This window comes from Centruroides vittatus, unplaced genomic scaffold, assembly GCF_030686945.1.
Source record: "Centruroides vittatus isolate TY-2023 unplaced genomic scaffold, ASM3068694v2 contig_2908, whole genome shotgun sequence".
Classification (NCBI taxonomy): domain Eukaryota; kingdom Metazoa; phylum Arthropoda; class Arachnida; order Scorpiones; family Buthidae; genus Centruroides; species Centruroides vittatus.
In genome coordinates, this window is record NW_027121851.1 from 150,402 (window position 1) to 170,817 (window position 20,416).

Consider the following 20,416-nt stretch of genomic DNA (forward strand, 5'->3'; position numbering starts at 1 on the left):
ATTAAATTAATACTGAAAATTTTTAGTTCAATATAATTGAAGATGTTCCAAATAAAAAAAATACTTAATTTTAAAAGCGTTTTATAAAATGTTTACATTAGCCTGTAGATATGAAGAGAGTCTTTTTTCATGACCAGCACAGACTTGGACAGGTTCATAATGGGGATAGCCAGGTATTAAGAGAGAAGATTCAATATATCCAAATCAAACCAACCACGAGAATTTCTGAGATTCCTATATAGATTCAAACTCCGATCTCTCGGAACTACAGACTAATGCCTTTATCACCTTGGTTAACCACCATCTGTTGATGTAAAATAATGCTACAGAAAATTTAATTCATAAATGATGTAGTGTTTAATAATCACAAAATTATCTGAAGAGAAGTTTTCTTTTTAACTGGAATCATGTTTTTTCTTTTTTAAATTAAAAATTCTAAATAAACCTTTCATCACTAGCCAAAGCACAACTTCTAAAGTTAAAAGCATAACTCTACAAACTGCAGCATTCTATTTTAACAATTTCAACAAACTTATTAAGTTATAATAATATTATTGTAGATTAATAAATTTTTTATAATAAAACTGAAGATATTTAATGATTTATTGAATACACAAATGGAATATAAGTATATAGTTGATCTAAAAATATTATCTTTCTTTGTAGATAAAGTAGATATAAGCAAATTGTATGTAACTAAAGAAATGTTTTAAAAATTTTAATGGAAAATTAATTATTTTTACATGATTTTTAATTTATATTTAAGAATTATATTTAATTCATTACAAACATGTTTGCAATCTATAAAAATGATTATTATTAACTTTTCTAATTTCAATTTATTATTGTTAGTATTAAAAATTCATACGTTTAATTTCATTTACTAATTTACTTTACTTGAATTTAATTAAAATAAAACATTACATCAAATTAAATATAATATAGTTAAATTTGTGTATAAATTTATATTAAATAGGAATATAAATAAACAAGAAATTTAATCCTTTGAATCAGAATTGTAATTAATGAAAACTTTTGAAGTTTTTGTAAAAGTAAGTTAAACATAGTCTATGTACTGTAGTTTTAATATGCAGTAAATATAAATTTTAAAAAATATATAAGGAATGGGACAAATATGTCCCAATCTGTGTCAATGGTACAAATATATCTTGAAGATGCTTACCAGTAGTTGGATTTATGACTTAGAAAAAACCAACTTTTTCAACTGACAAACATTGCGTTCACCATTCCTATCAGGGGGTAGATTTAAGAAAGTGCTTAGGGTGTAGCTGCACTCTGCTTCTGGGGACTTTTCCTGAGTAAAATTGAATACCCCAGGTAGTAAAAAATTTTGAAAGGAATATTGTTTCCTTTCTGCACTCCCCTCTAAATATTTCTGGATCTGCTATTGCATAGTATTTATTATACTCATTACATAATTTACACTCATTTATCATTAATAATTAATATTTGCCAGTTTAATGAAACTTAATAATAATTCAAAGTAAAAATTATATTATTTATTAATTTTTTAACTTTTTTCCCTATTATCTACGCAATTATGTATGTATTATAAATTTCAGATAACAGAAATTATTTTAAAAAATCATCACAATGACTAAAAATATCATTTATATGAATTATGATATAAGCATAAATAATTTTGTTAACAAAATATTTATATTATAATTAATTTTGATTAAATTTTTTCATACATAATAAATAATTGATATTTTGCTTTTTAGTATTTTATTCGTCAGTGGTGTTGTCTTTACGTTCATTTGCCTTTTCTCTTGCAGCCTGAAAATATTTTTCATTAATTAATAATAATAATAATATAGTCTGAAATTTTATAAAACAGTAATTAAAATATTTATCCATAAATAATGTTTGTTTATTTTATGTTTCTGCAAAAAAATTATTGGAATGCTTTCATAATTTGTATTTTTGTTCCCTTTAGTAAAATTATATTAAATTATGAAAAAATTTGTTTTCTGTTTCTTGCTTTGTTTTTCTACATAATAGCATTATTATTATAAAACTATTATAATTTATAATTAATATATAATTGGAGAGATCAGTCACAACAAACACAGATGACTTTTGTAAAAGATTTTAGCTATATAAATTGCATTAGCAATAATAATACTCATGGTATGCATGCATATCATGACTGCAATGCTTGTAATGATAATAGTGTTATATTATCATTACAAGTAATAGCTTATTTTTATGGAACTAATATGGTAAAACTAATATGGAAATTAAAAAGAAACAAAACAATGTGAAAACAGAACTTTTCAGAAACATTGGTTATCTGGAAAAATGTATACAAGTTCATCTAATAAAGTTTTTACCTTGGAAAAAAAAGAAACACTATGAACTAAATAGATAACGTACAGTTTTTCATCACCTTTCAAATAACTTTTATTTTTAATTAATATTTTTAATTCTACAAGCTCCTATCATTGAATGTGATCAATTTGACTTTGGGTATGCAGTGCAAGTTTTGGTACAAGACTTTGGTTCACATTTTTCAGACAGTACTTTAATGCAATTGATACCCTGGATCAGTGTTTTTGCCTTCCATCCCTTTTTGTAAACGGCTGCCTTGAGAATTATCTCAATTGGCCTAATTTCTGGCATGCTTGCAGAATTATCCTCCTTTTAGACAAAGGTGATGTTTCCTTGTTGCAGGTAACCAGTTAGTTTTGGCATAGTGGGAACTTGCTTGATCTTGTTATAAGATGTATTCTGATTGAGGATAATTCTTTCAAATATAATGAATCAAATAACATCATATACATTCATTTAAATATTGCTGGCATTAATAGCAAAACTGTTTCTGATTAAGGCTTGCTCAATCTTATCAGTCCCTTTAAAATCTAAATCAAAACTTTCCCAAGAAAAAAAAAATTAGAAGGCAAACTTTACAACAGCAAGCAGGTGTACAGGAGATATCATTGTTGTAAAATCCACCATTACCATTAGTCATTGAATGCAAGAGGTAAATTAAAATCCATCATCCAACATGAAGAACTTTCACAACAACTTTCAGCACTACATCTTTGCCGGTGATCTTTGCATGTCCATTAGGTCTGGAATTATCTGCTTCTTTCAATATTTAATACGTGTTTTTATTTTCAAAGCCTCACAGAGCCAAATACATGAGAATTTCAGTTTCATGGCTACAGATCAAACTGAAACCTTGTTATTGTCTTTAAAGGTCCTCTTCAAATCCTCCTAAATTGGCTTACATTACAATTTTCACTTTTCTACCACATTTCTTTCTTCTTTGTGTTGGTAGTCTACTCTCAAAATATTGAGAATGCAATACGTATGTTTTTTAATACGTAAAAGTTGTATCTCTTAGGTCTACATCTTCATTGGCACTTTTTGAAAGAAGCAGAAAATTAAATGCAGAAAAAGATTCTAGAATGTTATACAGAATTCCACTTGTTTTCAAATTACAGGACATGCTGCATATTAAAAATTATTGCCTGTCAGCCAGCAGCATAGCTAGGAAATTTCGAGCCCGGTGCGGAACCAGATTTGTTGGCCCCCGAAAAAAAATTTTTCAGCAGGGGTGTCCTTTTTCCATAATGGTAATTGGGAACGTTCAAACAAACACAAGTAATTTTTTCTGTAAATTTCGGCTTTTGAATTTATTCTGTTTTGTACGAGGTAAAACAAATAATATTAGAATACATTTAAATTTTAAAAACTTACTTTATGAGCTTTCTGACTAGCAAAATCAGAAATAACAGAATCAAAATCAATGGAATCAGTAACTTCACGTTCAATGGATAAAATGGCAAGGTTCATCAATCTCAGGTTGCTCACTGTCGACCTCAGGTAGTTTTTAATTAGCTTCAGCTTGGAGAAGCTTCTCTCACAAGTTGCAACACTAACTCTGCTCGTTAAGAAGATTCGGAGACCAATTTCTATATTCGGTACCGAATCGATCAATTTGTATCGACGAATAAAATTCAGAAGCGCCATTGGTCCATCTTGACAAATCAGGTTAAGTTCCGAAGATACAGCAACGAAGTCTTGAAGCCATTTTCGTTCAAGAGCAAATTCTTTTTTGTCAATTTCTTCTGGAGCATTTTCGAGGTCCACTTCCAAAACAGGATCCAGCAAAATTGCAGGCATTAAGAAGGCGTATTTCTTTCATTTGATGAATGATGCATTAGGTATTTTTTTTGTTTTGTTTACATAAACAGACTATAAAATCACTACACAAAAAAATTTTATAGTGTATAACTAGATTACAGTTGAGTTGCTGGTTTTCCTGTGTAATAGGGGCCCCAGCAGCTCAAGCAACCAAATGCCAAATTTTGCTTTGTTCTGATTGCTGTGAAAAATTTTTTGGGTTTTTTTTCCCCTGTGATTTTGGGCCCCCATGGGCCTATCACTTTCCAGGGGCCTGGTGCAAACTGCACCTACCGCACCACCCTAGCTACGCCACTGCTGTCAGCTAGAGCCTGAGATATTTTATGTGGATTTTTTTCAGACATCCATCATTTTATGTAAAATGCTATTGTTTACAGTAAATTTTCTATTCTTGATTTGGAATAAATTCCAAATAATAAAACAAACTTCATCTAAAATCTTCATACATCTAATTTGTATTAAAAATTAATTTGCATACATAATCTAAAACTTTCAAACTGCATACTGTCAATTTTTCTAACAATTCTATTGAGTATAGCATCATATTTTTTAATATGTTAATTCTTGACACAAACATTTCATAAAACTGGCATAAGGAAGTGATATAATTATCATTAAAATATTTGAGTTTTAACTATAATTATCAGGTGTAGTATTTCAAACAACCAAACAAATAGCCATTGGTTTAACAAAATACAATTTATTAATCAATTTTCTCTTGTACGCATGCATTTCGGGTTGACATAAAATCTCAACCCCCCCAGTGAATTTCTACATGTTTTTTGTAAAGAACAACTATAGGTAAAAATTTGGGTGTAAGTACATATCCAGTATTTATAATTTTATATACATCTTAATCCTATAAGGATTGTTAGGTAGTACATCTTATAAAATTTAATATTTTTCTTTATTTTAGCTTGTTTATATTATATTTAAACAAAATAGGTGCCTACTTATTGACATTTAAAAGTACTCACATTAAAAGTAAAAAAAAAAAAAGAAAAAAAAAAAAGCTTTTGTTTGGCTGTTTGAAATACTACACTTGATAATGAAGGATTAAAATTATTTAAACTATTTAAAAAGCATTCTAAGTACTGTAGAACATCAATTATATGAGGCAATGTGGACCAATGCTACTTCATATAACTGAAAATGCAAGTAATGGCCACAGCTATTTTGAATTGAAAATTACAAATAAAAGTAATATACCATATAAATCTTTTATAAGTCTCTTTTTATGCTTTAGTGAATTAATCATATACTGTATAAGAACAATATTTTTTACATCATTTCTTATACAGCTAATACATACAATAGTTTTAAAAATAAAAATTTGCATTATTGTAGTTGTATTTTAATATGAATGGTTTGTCTCACATTGAAGTGAAATGATAAAAGATAACAAACACAAACAGTTTTGTAATACAGTGCATGTTATCTATTGTTTCAAACTTTCTTTAAGAAATCCTTTAGAGATTTTTGTTTCACAGTGTTCATTCCTTCTTTCTCACAATGTTCTGCAGTCATCTAGCATCATTTTTCATGAGCAAGTTATCCCAAATATATTGGGCTTTGTTTCTCACTACTTGATTGCCCTCATTGCAGCCTGGCCAAAACTGCATGGAAAAAGATCGCTTAGTGCTCAAAGGACAGAAAAAGTTAAAAAAAAAGTTGCTTCAGCCACTCACTCAGTACAGTAAAAGTTAAATATACTATTTACAGTACATGCTTAGTGTATTCATAGTAAAGCACTTACACTAGTGTGCAAAACTTAAGCAACAATTGTTTTCTTGCCATAACTCCACAAGAAATCACCTGGGAGACATGAAATTCAGAATACAGAGACAGTGTTTTGTACTTAAAGCATATTAACACAAAAATGAATAGAATGCATACAGTATGGAATCAAAGCCTCCTTCTTACTGTAGTCTTGCACTGTGTGTGCTGACTGCACATGTTGTGTACCCTCGTGTCATCTGTGATGTCTTCTTCCTGAATACAAATCACCTTTCTACTGAATTGGGTGTTCATTGTACTGATCACAACAAGCCCTTTTCTACAATTTCATGGCTGTCTGCTTAAAAATTATATTGTTACTTAAGTTTTGCATACCAGTGTATATTATCATTTTGGTGATTGTTTATTCTATCCAATTTTCACTAGATTTCTCACAATGGTTTGACACAGAAAACAATTCTTACTTCTTATAATATCCTTAATATAGTATTATAAGAAGTAGGAATTGTCTTCTGTGTCAAACCGTTAATCAATCCAAATCACTCTGCTACATTACATATACTTTTTTGTAGTTTTTATTTCTTTCCAACTAAAGGAAGTAAAAAAACTATGATTTTCAATACTCTGTTTTTAAATATATTAATTATATATTATTAAAATTAGTACATTTAAACAAAGACAGACTATATGATAATTATTGCTCTTTGAAGGGGGCGTGTTTGAACGTCGATGCTGCAAGTGACTTTTCTGCGAACCCTTCATTGTTCAGGAAAGTGGTGAATTATTGTTTAATTAATTAACTTACGACTAAAACAAGTTTAAACTAACATTATCTAAGAAAGAGTAAAGGAAACAGCAAAAAATATTCAAAAAAATAATAATATGCAAAGATCTCCAGTCAGGCATGGAAGACCTCCATTGACTAGAACGAGGACAGAGAACAAACAAGCTCAACCATGCACTTCAAATTCTAAACTCATTACGGATTACGGAACACAACCGAAAAATGACTTACAAGAAGGAACAAAAGAATTCTCGAATCAAAATACGGAACCTGGTCAGCAGAATTCACTAGGCTCAACAGGTGAGTCACTTAATATTAATTCAAATCTTTTTACCAATGCAGCTAGTCAACTCGACACCACAACAGCACTTTTATGGACTAAAATATCAGATTTAATAAATACTTCAAATGATAAATTGTTAGAACAAATGGCCTATATAAAAGAAGATGTAGAACGAATACGTCAAGATATACGTGAGACTAAGGAAAGACAGATAAATATGGAGGAAGAAATTAAAAACTTACAACAACAACTAGAAAACCAAAAAAGTGACAACGATCTAATGCAATTCAAAATAGACTCTTTAATTAATGATAATAATTATAAAAAATAATTGTATATAAATATCCAAACTCGAAAACCATATCAAAGTTAGAGGTATACAACTTTATGACCAATGTACTCAATATTCATGATATAGCCCAAACTGAGATAATAGAAACAAACTTAATAACAAAGCAACCTAATACAACAGTAAGAATAACATTCAGTAATAAGCAACTTCGTGATAAATTTTTCTATACCTTTATTCAAAAGAAACAACAAAAAAATGCATTAGAAGAATGGGAAGATATGCAAATATTCCCAGATTTGACTAAAAACTCAAGGATAAGAAGGAAAAAATTACTCCCAATATTTCATGAATTGAGAAAACTAAAAGACCAAGTGAAACTCCGGATTGATATATTAATGATAAACCAAGAAAAAATAACATATAGCCTAAAATTGAGCAAATTGGTTCATGTAAATAATTTTCATCCTTATAGTAATCAAATAAATACAGATAGTTGATATCATGTCAAGCAAAAATATAGGCAACAAAACAAAGTCATAAAGAATAATCAAATGGTTTCTATAGCTAACTGGAATGGCCAAGGAATAAAAAATAAAATGTCACTAATAAACAACTTTTGCGTTAAATACGAACCGGATATTTTAGCTATTACTGAAACTTGGATTACTTCGAATTTGTATTATAAAACAAAATTTTTCAATAACTTTATAGTAGAATCGATCCAAGCACAAAAACCTACAGGTCCAGGCCACCCAAGTGGAGGTATATGTATTCTTATAAAAAAGAACTTTGGCAAAATAATTAATATAAAAAAATATAATAATTATATGCTACTGCTTATCTCATTACAAAAGCCTACCTTTGTAAATAAAACATATAATTTAATAACATTATTAATTGCTTATATTCCGCCTGATGATCTAAGTACGTTAAAAAATATTTTTAAAACATTAGAAAGTTGGAGTCATGTTTCTCCGCTCACTTTGGTAATGGGAGATTTTAACGCAAGGATTGGTGAGTTAATAGATTCAAAATACAAAGGCGACAATTTTTATATATCTAATAAATGTCTATCGAAAGATAAACAAATCAACAGACTGGGTAAAAATCTTATTGAGTTGTTAACGGAACACAGATTATTTCTCCTTAATGGTAGAATTCAACAGGATATTCCGGCTGAACATACCTGCTTGACTAATACGGGTGCTTCGACCATAGATTTTACAATCTGCTCTGAATTATTCTTAGATTGTTGTGTAGAATTTCAGACCACAAATTTCGATATTTCAGATCATTTTCCTACAATAGCAAAATTCCGTCTGTTTTCTTCTGAGAATTCAGATAATACACATAACAACAACTTCAAGATAAAGTCAACTATAAGTTCAACTATAAGTCCAATATTGAAAATCGGTTTAAAAATATGCTAGAAGTAACTAACTATAACTATGAAGAGGTATGCAAAATAATGATAAATATCATGAATGACTACAAAATATTAAATAAGGATAATAAAAACGCGCAAAACAAAAACAAAAAAAAATCTGCTATGACTTTGATTGTTACAAGGGAAAACTGCAGAAGCAACAAGATTTAAAAATTTATAGGCAAAATCCTAATAAAGAAAACTTGATTAATTATAAAAATTCCAAACAAATCTACAATAATTTAATTAAGACAAAAAAAGAAAAACTATTTCTGTAAAACTGAATCAAATTTAATAAATAATAGTAATAATAGTAAAATATTTTGGAATACTATTCAAAAATTTCGACCAAAAGATAATCTAGGGGCAGGGGTGGCCAACAAGTCGATCGCGATCGACCGGTTGATCGCCATGCCAATTTTGGTTGATCGCTAGCGATGTCTTGACTTAATGTATTATATTTGTAACCGAATGCAACTGTATGCATGCAGTTATGACTCGACTCATAAGCAATGAGTGCACTTCGTACTGAAACAGTGTATAAACATAGTATGTATTTCACACTTTCCCCTCCCCACTTAGACTATGCCTATGACAACAAGTCGATCGCAACACATTTTTACGATAAAAAGTAGATCTTATGTGCACAAAAGTTGGCCACCCCTGATCTAGGGGATATCAACATTTGTATAGAATTCGAAACTTGGAAGAAGTTCTATCAAAGCTTCAAAATAAATAATTTAAAAATCCCAGCGAATAGAAATATTAATTACTATGATGATTATTTAAACGCTGACTTGACTATGAATGAACTCGACAAAGCAATTCAAAAAACAAAAAACAATACCATCCCTGGGGTAACATACAAACTAAATTTTTTAAAATGTTACCAACGGAATCTAAAATAAAATTATTGAAAATATTCAATGCTATGTACAGTACAATGTCCTATCCTGAATCTTGGAATTCCATAATCATGACAATGATCTATAAAAAGGGAGACCAGATGGCTCCAGAAAACTATAGACCTATAGCTTTGTTATCTACACTTAGAAAGTGTCTCACCTCGATACTTGCAAGGAAGTTTCAACATTGGATTAAAATCAACGAGTTAGAAGCAGAATTCCAATTTGTTTATACAAAAAATAAAGGCACCGAATTTGCGATATTCACCTTGTTCATGATTATTCAATTATATCTCGTAAAAAAACATAGAAAAGTGTATGCTGCCTTCATAGATATTACAAAGGCATTTGACTCAGTATACGTACCATTATTACAACAAAAACTAAAGGAGAGTGGTGCAAGTTCTCAACTTACAGGAACAATATCATCATTATTTCAAAATTATAAAATAAAGATTAAGCATGGCAAAAATATTCTTCCACCATTAACGCATTCACGTGGTATCCTTCAAGGAGATCCATTATCTCCACATTTATTTAACTTTTATTTGAAAGATATAGATCATCTTTTTTCTGAAGTAAATGATGGCATAGTTGTAGGTAATAGAGCATTTCATTACATTCTCTTTGCTGATGACTTGGTTGTAGTAGCACCGACAAAAATTTCTCTCCAAAGGAAAATTAATCAATTAAATTCGTATTTTAAGTCTAAATATTTAGCAGTTAATCCAAGTAAAACTAAAATAATTATTTTTCGGAACAACAGTAAAATATCTGTTAACGAAACAAAAATTTATCATGAAAATATCCTACTACAAAGTGTCAATGAGATAAATTATTTAGGAATTAATTTTGATTGGAATTTAACATTTAAATCGCATATTTCGAAACTCAATAATAAAGTTAAACAAGCAATTAATAATTTTTTGTTTTTATGCAGCAGATTGAAAACTTCTGATCTAAGAATACACGTGAAACTTTATAATTCAATTATTAATCCTATGATATTTTACGCCAGTCCCATTTGGAGCTTGGATTATCTCTATAAATTGGAACTATTTCATATTTACTATCTATGCAGATTATTTCAGTTAGAACGGACAATACCTGGATATGCACTATGCCATGAAACCAATCATATATGGTCTTTCCCGTTTATATTAAAACAGCATTATTAAATTTTATTACAGACTCAAATTCAATAGTGACAACAATTTGATTGCTCTATACCATGAAATTATCAAGCAAAGTAAACTTCAAAAAAATAAACAGCTATGGCATAATAAATTAAAAACTATCTTCAACTCTTTTGGAGTATCAGAACTATTATTTCAAGATATTATTCAAGATTGGAAAACAGGTTACTCACTTCTTTTAAACTCAGCTATAGCACAATCCATCAACAAGGATCAACTTTCCCTATACAATAGTAAATATCATCCGTGGTACTTAGACATATTTCAAATACCATCAGTTCAATCATATATGTTGTACTCAGTAAATTTGAATGTAAAACGCCTTATAGTACAACTCCATTTAAATAAATACTCGCTTTATGTTAACAACACTTATATAAGTTTATCAACAAAATGCTTTTTATGTAACGCTGACGACTTATCACCTTACCATTTAATATTAAAATGGCCAAAATTAAATGATATTCGTGAGCACTATGACATAGCTCAAACTTGTAAAAGCAACTCGCTAATAGAATTGTTAAATAACTTCAATAAAATGACTAAAAAGGACTTATATATAAAATTTATAATTATTTTAGTAAAATAATCGACATTTATAATAACAAAACAAACGAACACTAACAAAGTATTAAAATGTGCCATTATTAATGAAATATGACAAAAAAATTGTAAGAATCAAATTAAAAATGTATGGAATGTATCTGTGGAAAACAGGTGTAAATTAATAAAATCACAAAGTATTGTAAAGTAAAAACAAGTGAATAATGTAAATGTTACCCTCTTGTAATAGGGAAGAAATTCCCAATGGACAATAATAAATGATGATGATGATAATTATTGCTCTTTGAGAAATTTATAAGATCAAGCAAAACACTGAATGATAATCATTAGATTGAGTTTATTAAAATAGCAAAAGATGGAGTTGACCAAAATCTAAAAAAATTAATATGATTTATATTTTTTATCATCATTTAACACAGCCTGTGAATGAATATTTAGTTTTCTAGGGCAAATTTTAATGAATGAAAGAAATAAATTAACTATTGAACTGTAGGTTCTTTACAATTTTGATATAAGATGTAAAAGATTTTGAAAATTTATAAATAAAAATGAAAAGGTTTTAAAGGCAACACAAAGTTGGAAAAAATATAAATTTCTTTAGACTTTCTTCTGTTAAATTAATTAATTTAGATTATTCTAAAAAAAAGATTGATCTGGAGCATATCTACACAGTAAGCAGAAGTTGCAAACTTAAGTCCCATTCCACATCAATGGTTTCTTTAACAATTATAAAATTAATTAATTAATTTAGAATGTTTTGAAACTTAACATAAAATGGAAGCTTGAGAGCCTACCTTTAGTTCAAATTACATATCTTTATAATTAATTGTTAAGGTTAATCATATTAGTCATTGTAAACCGCGCTTTAGTCAGTCGCTATCCGCTTATTTTGTGTGTCCGACCGTCAAAGAACCACTCGGGATCGAGTTACGTATATACAAGCTAAGTTTTTGTTTATTGTCTGGTCAATGTACACTTCCGTTTGTCAATTGTTCACGATAGGAGGCGTCCTTTTCGTGTAAGATCCAAGTCGGATGTATGTGAGTTAATAAATGTTCTTGTTGCCTTTGCCTCGCCCTGTTTTTGACTCGTTCACGGTTATAGGAAATCACCACAGGTTATGGGCCCAGGTCCCGTGAACGAATCTCAACAGTCGAATTTGTCTGAAAGAAAGGAAATTGCATAAATTGAGAACCGCAAGTTGCGTCGAGACACGTGTCAGCCACATCTTCGTTCATCGTCCGCAATCGCCATCTTTGACGAGCTTCATTCGTCGGTCAACCTCGTCAGTGCTCTCTGTCAATATGGATATCGTGAAATCTCAAATGGAAACTTTGTCAGAAGACTCGCAGGGAAATATTAATTATATCTCATGGAAGTTTAAGCTAAATCTTACGTTGAGATCGAAGGACTTGTACGACGTTGCGAACGGAATCATTCTTAAACCTGAAGATGCGAATAATGCGGCAGATGTCGCAGCGTGGATTAAAAAGGATTTAGACGCTCAAACTTGTATAGGTTTAAATGTGAGCAGTAATATCGCAAAGAAAATTGCAAATTGCACCTCTGCGTATAGTATGATACACAAATTAGAAACTTTGTATGGTAAAAGGTCCGATCTCACAATTGAAGGACTACAGAGAAATTTTTTTAATTATAAGTATGATTCAAGTAAGTCTGTAGTGGAGAATTGCTTATCAGTTCAACAATATGCAGAAGACTTAAAAGCTGAAGGAGAAACAATTAAGGAAAGCTGGATTATAACAAGAATGCTCGGAATACTGCCGCCGAAACTACATCACTTCAGGACGTCATGGGATAACGCTAATCCAACGGACAAGAACATCGACACTTTAATTGAGCGACTTCGACTGGAAGAAGACAGACTGAAGGAAGACGACAAGAAGGAACCAATCGCACAGAATGCCCTCATTTCAAAACAGAAAACGCAAGGTAACAAGGACAGAAGTCAGCAGAAAAATTCAGGAGTCGAATGTTTTAGATGTGGACAAAAGGGACATATAAAGAAATATTGCAAGAATAAGCCGTGTCAGAAATATCTTGAATACTGCAGGAAAACCTACAATTGTAACAACTGCAATCAAAAGGGCCATTTTGCAAGGGAATGTAAAAATGAGAAGTCAGACGAATCAGACAAAGGAGATAAGACCAAAGGACAACGACGAGCTCTTGTCACTGTAGGATTGACGTCTACGAAAATAAATGACAAGAACTCAAGACGAAACCGACAGGATATTTGGTATCAAGATAGTGCTGCCACACAGCACATGACCTTCAGGAAGGAATGGCTGACAAATTACAAAGCACTGGAGGAGCATACGAAAGTGATACTCGGGAACAACACAGAAATCAATGGAATCGGAGTAGGTGACGTCGAACTCGAGGTCTTTAATGGAAGGGAATGGTATCCAGCAACCGTGAAAGACGTTTTATATGTTCCTAATATATCATTCAATCTATTTTCGGTTACCCAAATGTTGGATAAAGGGTTTATTCAGACTGCCAATGCCAACACATCAGTTATCAAAACGGCCGATGGAAAGGAGCAAATAGCAGTAGCACAACGACTCGAAGGATTATATCAAATGATGTTCCGCAGAGAGGTCACAGGAATGTGTATGGTGGCCAACTCAATCAAAGTCTGGCACGAAAGACTGGCACATCAGAATGTGAAGTACTGCAAGAGTATTTTGGACAGAAACAATATAAGATATATTGATGACTGGGACAACAACGTTTGTATTGGCTGTGTCTACGGCAAACAACATCATATCTCTCACCCAAGAAATAACAAGGTAGCGAAGGAAGTATTGGATCTGATACATGTTGACTTAGGTGAAATGGATACCTTATCTCTGGGAAAGGCAAGATATTTTCTCTTATTCAAGGACGACTTTTCTCATTTTAGAACTGTTTATTTTTTACGAACCAAGGACGAAGCCCCTGCAGCATTGGATAAATACATGAAACTAGTTGAAAATCAATTTGGAAGAAAAGTGAAAAGCCTAAGGTCTGACAACGGGACAGAAATCAAAAATTCGACTACCAGAGAGTTATTGGAGGAGCTTGGAGTTTTACATACCAGAACAAACACATATACACCGCAGCAGAATGGACGAATAGAAAGGGAGATGCGCACCATAGTAGAGTCAGCTCGATCTGTTTTACATGCCAGAAATTTAAGCGAGAATCTTTGGGCTGAAGCTATTAACTACGCTGTATTCACCATTAATCAAACAGGAAAGAGCTCTGTAGATGACAAAAGTCCTGCCGAACTTTGGTTTGGACGTATGGTAAACATCTCAAAATTAAAAAGCTTTGGCTGTGAATGTTATGTGTTGATTGAAGATCATAAAAGGAGAAAGATGGAGAGAAAGTCTATGAAAGGAATCTTCGTCGGATATGATCTCGATTCACCCTGTTATAGAATCTACTTACCAGATGAAAAGGAGGTCGTCTGCTCTGACAATGTGATTTTCAATGAAAAGTCTGAAACTAAAGGAAGCACTGCCGAAGTCGAGACCTGCATGAAAGAAAAAGGAACAGGAGAGAAGATAGAAGAGCCTGAAACTGAGGACGAAACCGTGGAGGATTCGGATGATAGATGTTCACAGAATCATTCACGATACATCACTCTAGAAGAAACCGATGAAAGACCACAACCGCCAGAGGAAACTCAACGAAGTTTACGAGATCGCCGAAAACTAAAGGCTCCAACCAGATTCAACGATTATGAGATGGGACTTATTCACAACTATGCCATGATAGGAGAAACCGAGGATATTTCAGTTAAGGAGGCTTTGAAGGACAGAGGATGGTATAAGGCTATGCAGAACGAGTACGACAGCCTGATCAAACTGAAGACTTGGAGCTTGGTGGAACCTCCAAAGTATGCAAAACCTCTTACATGCAGATGGGTGTTACGTCGTAAGCAGGACGGCAGGATGAAAGCCAGACTTGTTGTGAGGGGATTCGAGCAAAGACAAGGCATCGATTACTCAGACACCTTCAGTCCCGTAGCCAGACATGCATCTATCAGACTCGTGCTCAGTCATGCAGCATCCAGTAAAATGAAAGTAACAGTTTTTGATGTCAAGACAGCTTACCTACATGCCAATCTCAAAGAAGAGATATATATGAACCAGCCGGAAGGATTCTCTGATGGGACAGAAAAAGTTTGCAAGCTTGAAAAGAGTCTGTACGGTTTAAAGCAAGCCGCCAAAGATTGGAACGACGAAATCTCTGACTTTTTTCTCACGATAGGATTCGCTAATACCGACGACGATCCGTGCGTTTATTATAACAACGACAGAAGTGTGATAATAATATTAGTTGTAGACGACGGGTTCATTGCCGCCCAAAATGAGAAGGACATTTTCAAGATTCTGAAGTTACTGAATGACAAGTTTGAAATTACTTATAAAAGGACTTTACAATCACACATGACATACTTAGGTATGAAGATCAAAGTGTCGTCTGAGGGAATTTTTGTGAGTCAACCTGATTACACAGAACGAATATTAAAACGATTTGGGTATGATCAAGTGAACGCCGTGAATACACCGATAGAGCCAGGAATGAAAACGAATTCTGAAAATCTTGTCAATGACCAGCCACTAGAAAAACAAAATCGTTACCTCGAAGCCGTCGGAAGCTTACTTTATTTAGCAACAATTTCCCGCCCAGATATAAGCTACGCCGTCAATTATCTGAGCAGATTCAGTAATCGACCCATGAAAAGTCACTGGAAGATGATTAAAAGAATTTTTCAGTATTTAAGAGGAACTACACATTTTGGAATATTTTTTAACCAAGATCCGAAATTGATAGCATATACAGATTCGGATTACAGAGGAGACGCCAATAGTCTACATTCCACGAGTGGAGTTCTTATCATGAGAGGAGGTCAAATTGTATGGTATTCAAGAAAGCAGCGTCTCGTGGCGAACTCAAAAGCTGAGGCCGAGTACCGTGCAGCAGTTTCATCTATCGACGATATCTGCTGGGTACGAAGAATAGGAATTGAACTGAGATTATTAAAGAATGATAAACCCACCCCGTTATTTGTCGACAATCAGTCGGCAATTCACATGCTTAAAAACGCTCACCAAGGAAAGATAACCAAGGGTAAAAAGCATATTGAGATTCAGAGAAAATTTATTCAGCAGCATATTGGCACGACCGTTGAACTGCAACATATTAAAAGCGTCGATCAGCTTGCTGACATATTAACAAAACCTTTGAATCGTGTAATATTCGAAAAGTTACGCTGTAATATGATTAAGGAGGAGTGTTAAGGTTAATCATATTAGTCATTGTAAACCGCGCTTTAGTCAGTCGCTATCCACTTATTTTGTGTGTCCGACCGTCAAAGAACCACTCGGGATCGAGTTACGTATATACAAGCTAAGTTTTTGTTTATTGTCTGGTCAATGTACACTTCCGTTTGTCAATTGTTCATGATAGGAGGCGTCCTTTTCGTGTAAGATCCAAGTCGGATGTATGTGAGTTAATAAATGTTCTTGTTGCCTTTGCCTCGCCCTGTTTTTGACTCGTTCACGGTTATAGGAAATCACCACATTAATTAACCATATTTTAGCCCTGTTTAAAATCCAGTAGTATCATTTATCTATTCATGTATTTTTTTTTATCATAAAAATCTCAAATACATTACAGATTTTACAACTTACAGAGTTAACAATTAAAATTATAAAATTCTTACCTTAAGTAATTTTGAAACTGTAACAGGAACTTCTTTAGTTTGTAATGGACTTCTAATAAAAGCATCAGCAAATGTGTTGTGATATCCCTTGCCTTCTTTCAGCTGATATTCTTTTTCAATGTTTTTAATATCAGCAGAAGAATTCTGTTCTATCTTGGGAATCTGTGGATTTTAAATAAAAAAATAATTACTAATAAGAAAAATTTTATTTATAATGTTATCTATTTATAGTATCGTATCATTCTCACTAAATTTTATTAATAATTATTCAGGTTTTTAATTAACTTTAAAAAATGACAAGATATAAATAATTTAAACTATATGATTTTAATATATTACATTAAAATTTAAATCAATTTACTTCTAAATGTTTAAAAGTCATTAGCTTTTTATATCTTCTCTCATTTTCTTCTTCCCATGTAATTTCTTTTGGTAGTATAAAATAATCGGTTAAATAAAAGAGTACTATCAAACGTGCTTGCCTTGTTTTTATTGGCTAAATTGATAAAAATTAAAATTTAAGTATTAGAGTTTTAATTTAATTTATAGTATAAATTTTACAATTTTCTTAAATTAAATAATTAAGCTGTACTGAAATTCAAAATTTTTTATTACTCTATAAATAATTAATTAATTTGTTATAAAACTTAAACTTCTTTTTCTAAAATTATCTAAATATTTTGAACATTTTTTATGTTTGCAATTCGATTTAATTACAAAAGACAGAGCTGATACAAACTATATAGACACATATATATATATATATAAAATGAAAAATGAAATCAAATTACATGAAAATAAGATTAAGAAAATGTATATTTAAATACAATACAAAAAATATATAATATACATGAGACAGTTAAGAGATATATTTAAATATATCGACAACTGCCGTACATGATTGGGTTAAATGTTGGCTGGCAGTTGTTGGTGTATTTGCTTATGTTGTTGGGTTTCTTTTGATGTATATTTGGATATATTTAAAAAAGCAAAAAATGAAGAAGTTTAACAAATAGTTATGACTCAAATATTTTCAATGAAAAAATTATTTTAAAAAAATTATATTTACTTCATTAATCTTCAATCCCACATCTCTTCTTATAGAAAACTGCTATTTCTTTATAGATATATTTTTATTTAAATGTAATTTAAATTTAAATGTATTGAATGTTTTTTTCAAGCTTTCTCACCTCACCTTCAGATACAGATTCAAAACTGAATAGAACATTGAAAGTTGGAAAATTCAAGAAAATTCGAAAAAGTAAAGCTCCATCACATTCTAATGTTCTATAGCATGTTAAATCTGAATCTGAAGATGAACTGAGAAAATTCAAAAACATTCAATACATTTAAATAAAAAGATATCTATAAAGAAATAGTAATTTTCTATAAGTATTGTATTTACTATTAAAATCTAAAGAAATATCATTATTATATAGAGTAGCCACCATAGATTATCAAAATCCTATAAAAATGTGTTTCATTTGTAAAATTAAAGTATATTTTGCTATAAGAAACTGTAGAGATTGCATTATCCATGCCATCATAAATATGAAAATGCTTTCCACTGACTGACAATCTAATGCAGCAATATTTTCATTAATTGTAACATCCATTGGTATAAAACCATACAAAAGTGTACCACTTTGTATAAGTTTTATGCTAGTACCCATACAAAAGTGACTTATGAGTATGAGTTTTGTATAAGCAAAATGAAAATTTTTAAACAGTTAACACTCCATAAAAATTAATTGTTGTTTTGAATACTAAAGGTATCTCTTAAGAATACCTCTTGTGAAATAGTGCAGTGTGTGCATTGTCATCAATCAAGAATCGGGTATTTGACACAAAGAAGACACGAATATGGCAACATTAAAAGAAAAGCTGGATCAAGAAGCAAAAGTGGGAGTATGCTATGCCAAGATAAGAAGCTAAAGCATGAATGTATGTGAGAATGTACTGCTGCTTCTTTCAGTCTTGAGGTAAAATATGATGGGCATAAAAGTAAGTAATATTGCATAAACTTTGCAACATAAGTTTATAAAATTACCATTTATGTAAGCCATTACTGACAAGCAAAATACACAGAATTGCTTATCTGGGCTAAACAGCATAAAGATTGCATGTCGGATTATGTTATGTTTTTGGATGAATCCAACTTTAACCTACACAGATCTAATGACAAATTTTATGTTAGGCATAGAGAAGACAAAGCCTATAATAGGATTGCTTGATGCAGATAGTAAAGTTTGCAATGAGTCAAATGGTGTGAGGATGCATATCCAGTAAAGTTATCAGCAGACTATACTATATAAATGGGTACATGAATGCAGAGTACTAAAATAATATCTTATTTATTAAGCTTGGAATTAGTATAATCCATCAATCAAAATAAATTTTTGTGACAAAATTCTGCATCTTTCATAATGACTCTGCACCAAGATGGTGAGTAAAGTATAATGTGTCAGGCTCTACATTTGTTAGCATTATTGTCACTTAAACTAACCCACACATTGTTTACAGATAGATTAAAAAAAATAAATACAAGTGACTCTACAAGTGACCCAGATCAGATGCCTAAGCTGGCCAGGTACCAGTCCTGATCTCATCCTATTGAGAACTGATGGCATTTTATGGGCATGAAAATAGCAGAGAAGAGTCCTGAAAATAAAAAGTAACTACAAGATTGTATTAGAAAACTTTGGTATAGAAAACTTGAAATTCATCCACTCTATGCAAAGCCATTATTAAGACTTAAGATGACCTTATAAAATATTAGGATTCCATTCAATGAGAAATAACTGTTTGTGTTGTTTTTCAGACCTACTTAAACTTTGAACCTTTTTTTTTTGTTTCTGTAACTGTAAACAATAAGTTCTTGTGACAATTTCAATTAATACTATTAGTGAGGTTGTAGTGTAAAATGACACTTAAGGCAATATATTACATACAATGCTACATTTAACTTGTTTGGCTTATTCTTCTTGGTTTCTTTTCTGCACTAAATATGATATCATTTTAAATCATGATCACAGCTTAAATATGCTACTTTGCATATCTGTTGAACACTTTTGGTATATACTAAAGGTGATGCAATTTTCATGGCTATTACTGTACATATAAATCTCAATTAGGAAACTAATAACCATAAATAAGAAACATTTAATTATCAAATTTTATGATATACAAAAGTTTAAATTTTTCCTCTTAGATAACAAAAGATTGATTTAAATGCATTATAACATTTACTAAACTACAGGATACAGCAGATTAACCTGATGGTTTTTAAATTTGGATGTGATTGAAACTG

General features: G+C 31.0%; 1 protein-coding gene across 1 annotated transcript in view; it reads right to left on the reverse strand.

Annotated features, from left to right (window-relative positions):
• Window positions 1-1,661: 1,661 nt before the first annotated feature.
• LOC136972465 (sperm-specific sodium:proton exchanger-like) overlaps window positions 1,662-20,416 on the reverse strand; it is a 30,432-nt gene continuing 11,677 nt past the window's right edge. The window contains exons 6-8 of the mRNA XM_067267061.1: window positions 17,468-17,602; window positions 17,107-17,268; window positions 1,662-1,800 (exon numbers count right to left, since the gene is read on the reverse strand). Coding sequence (XP_067123162.1) covers window positions 1,750-1,800; window positions 17,107-17,268; window positions 17,468-17,602 — 348 coding nt within the window. The 3' untranslated portion in view covers window positions 1,662-1,749. The remainder of the gene's footprint in view (window positions 1,801-17,106; window positions 17,269-17,467; window positions 17,603-20,416) is intronic.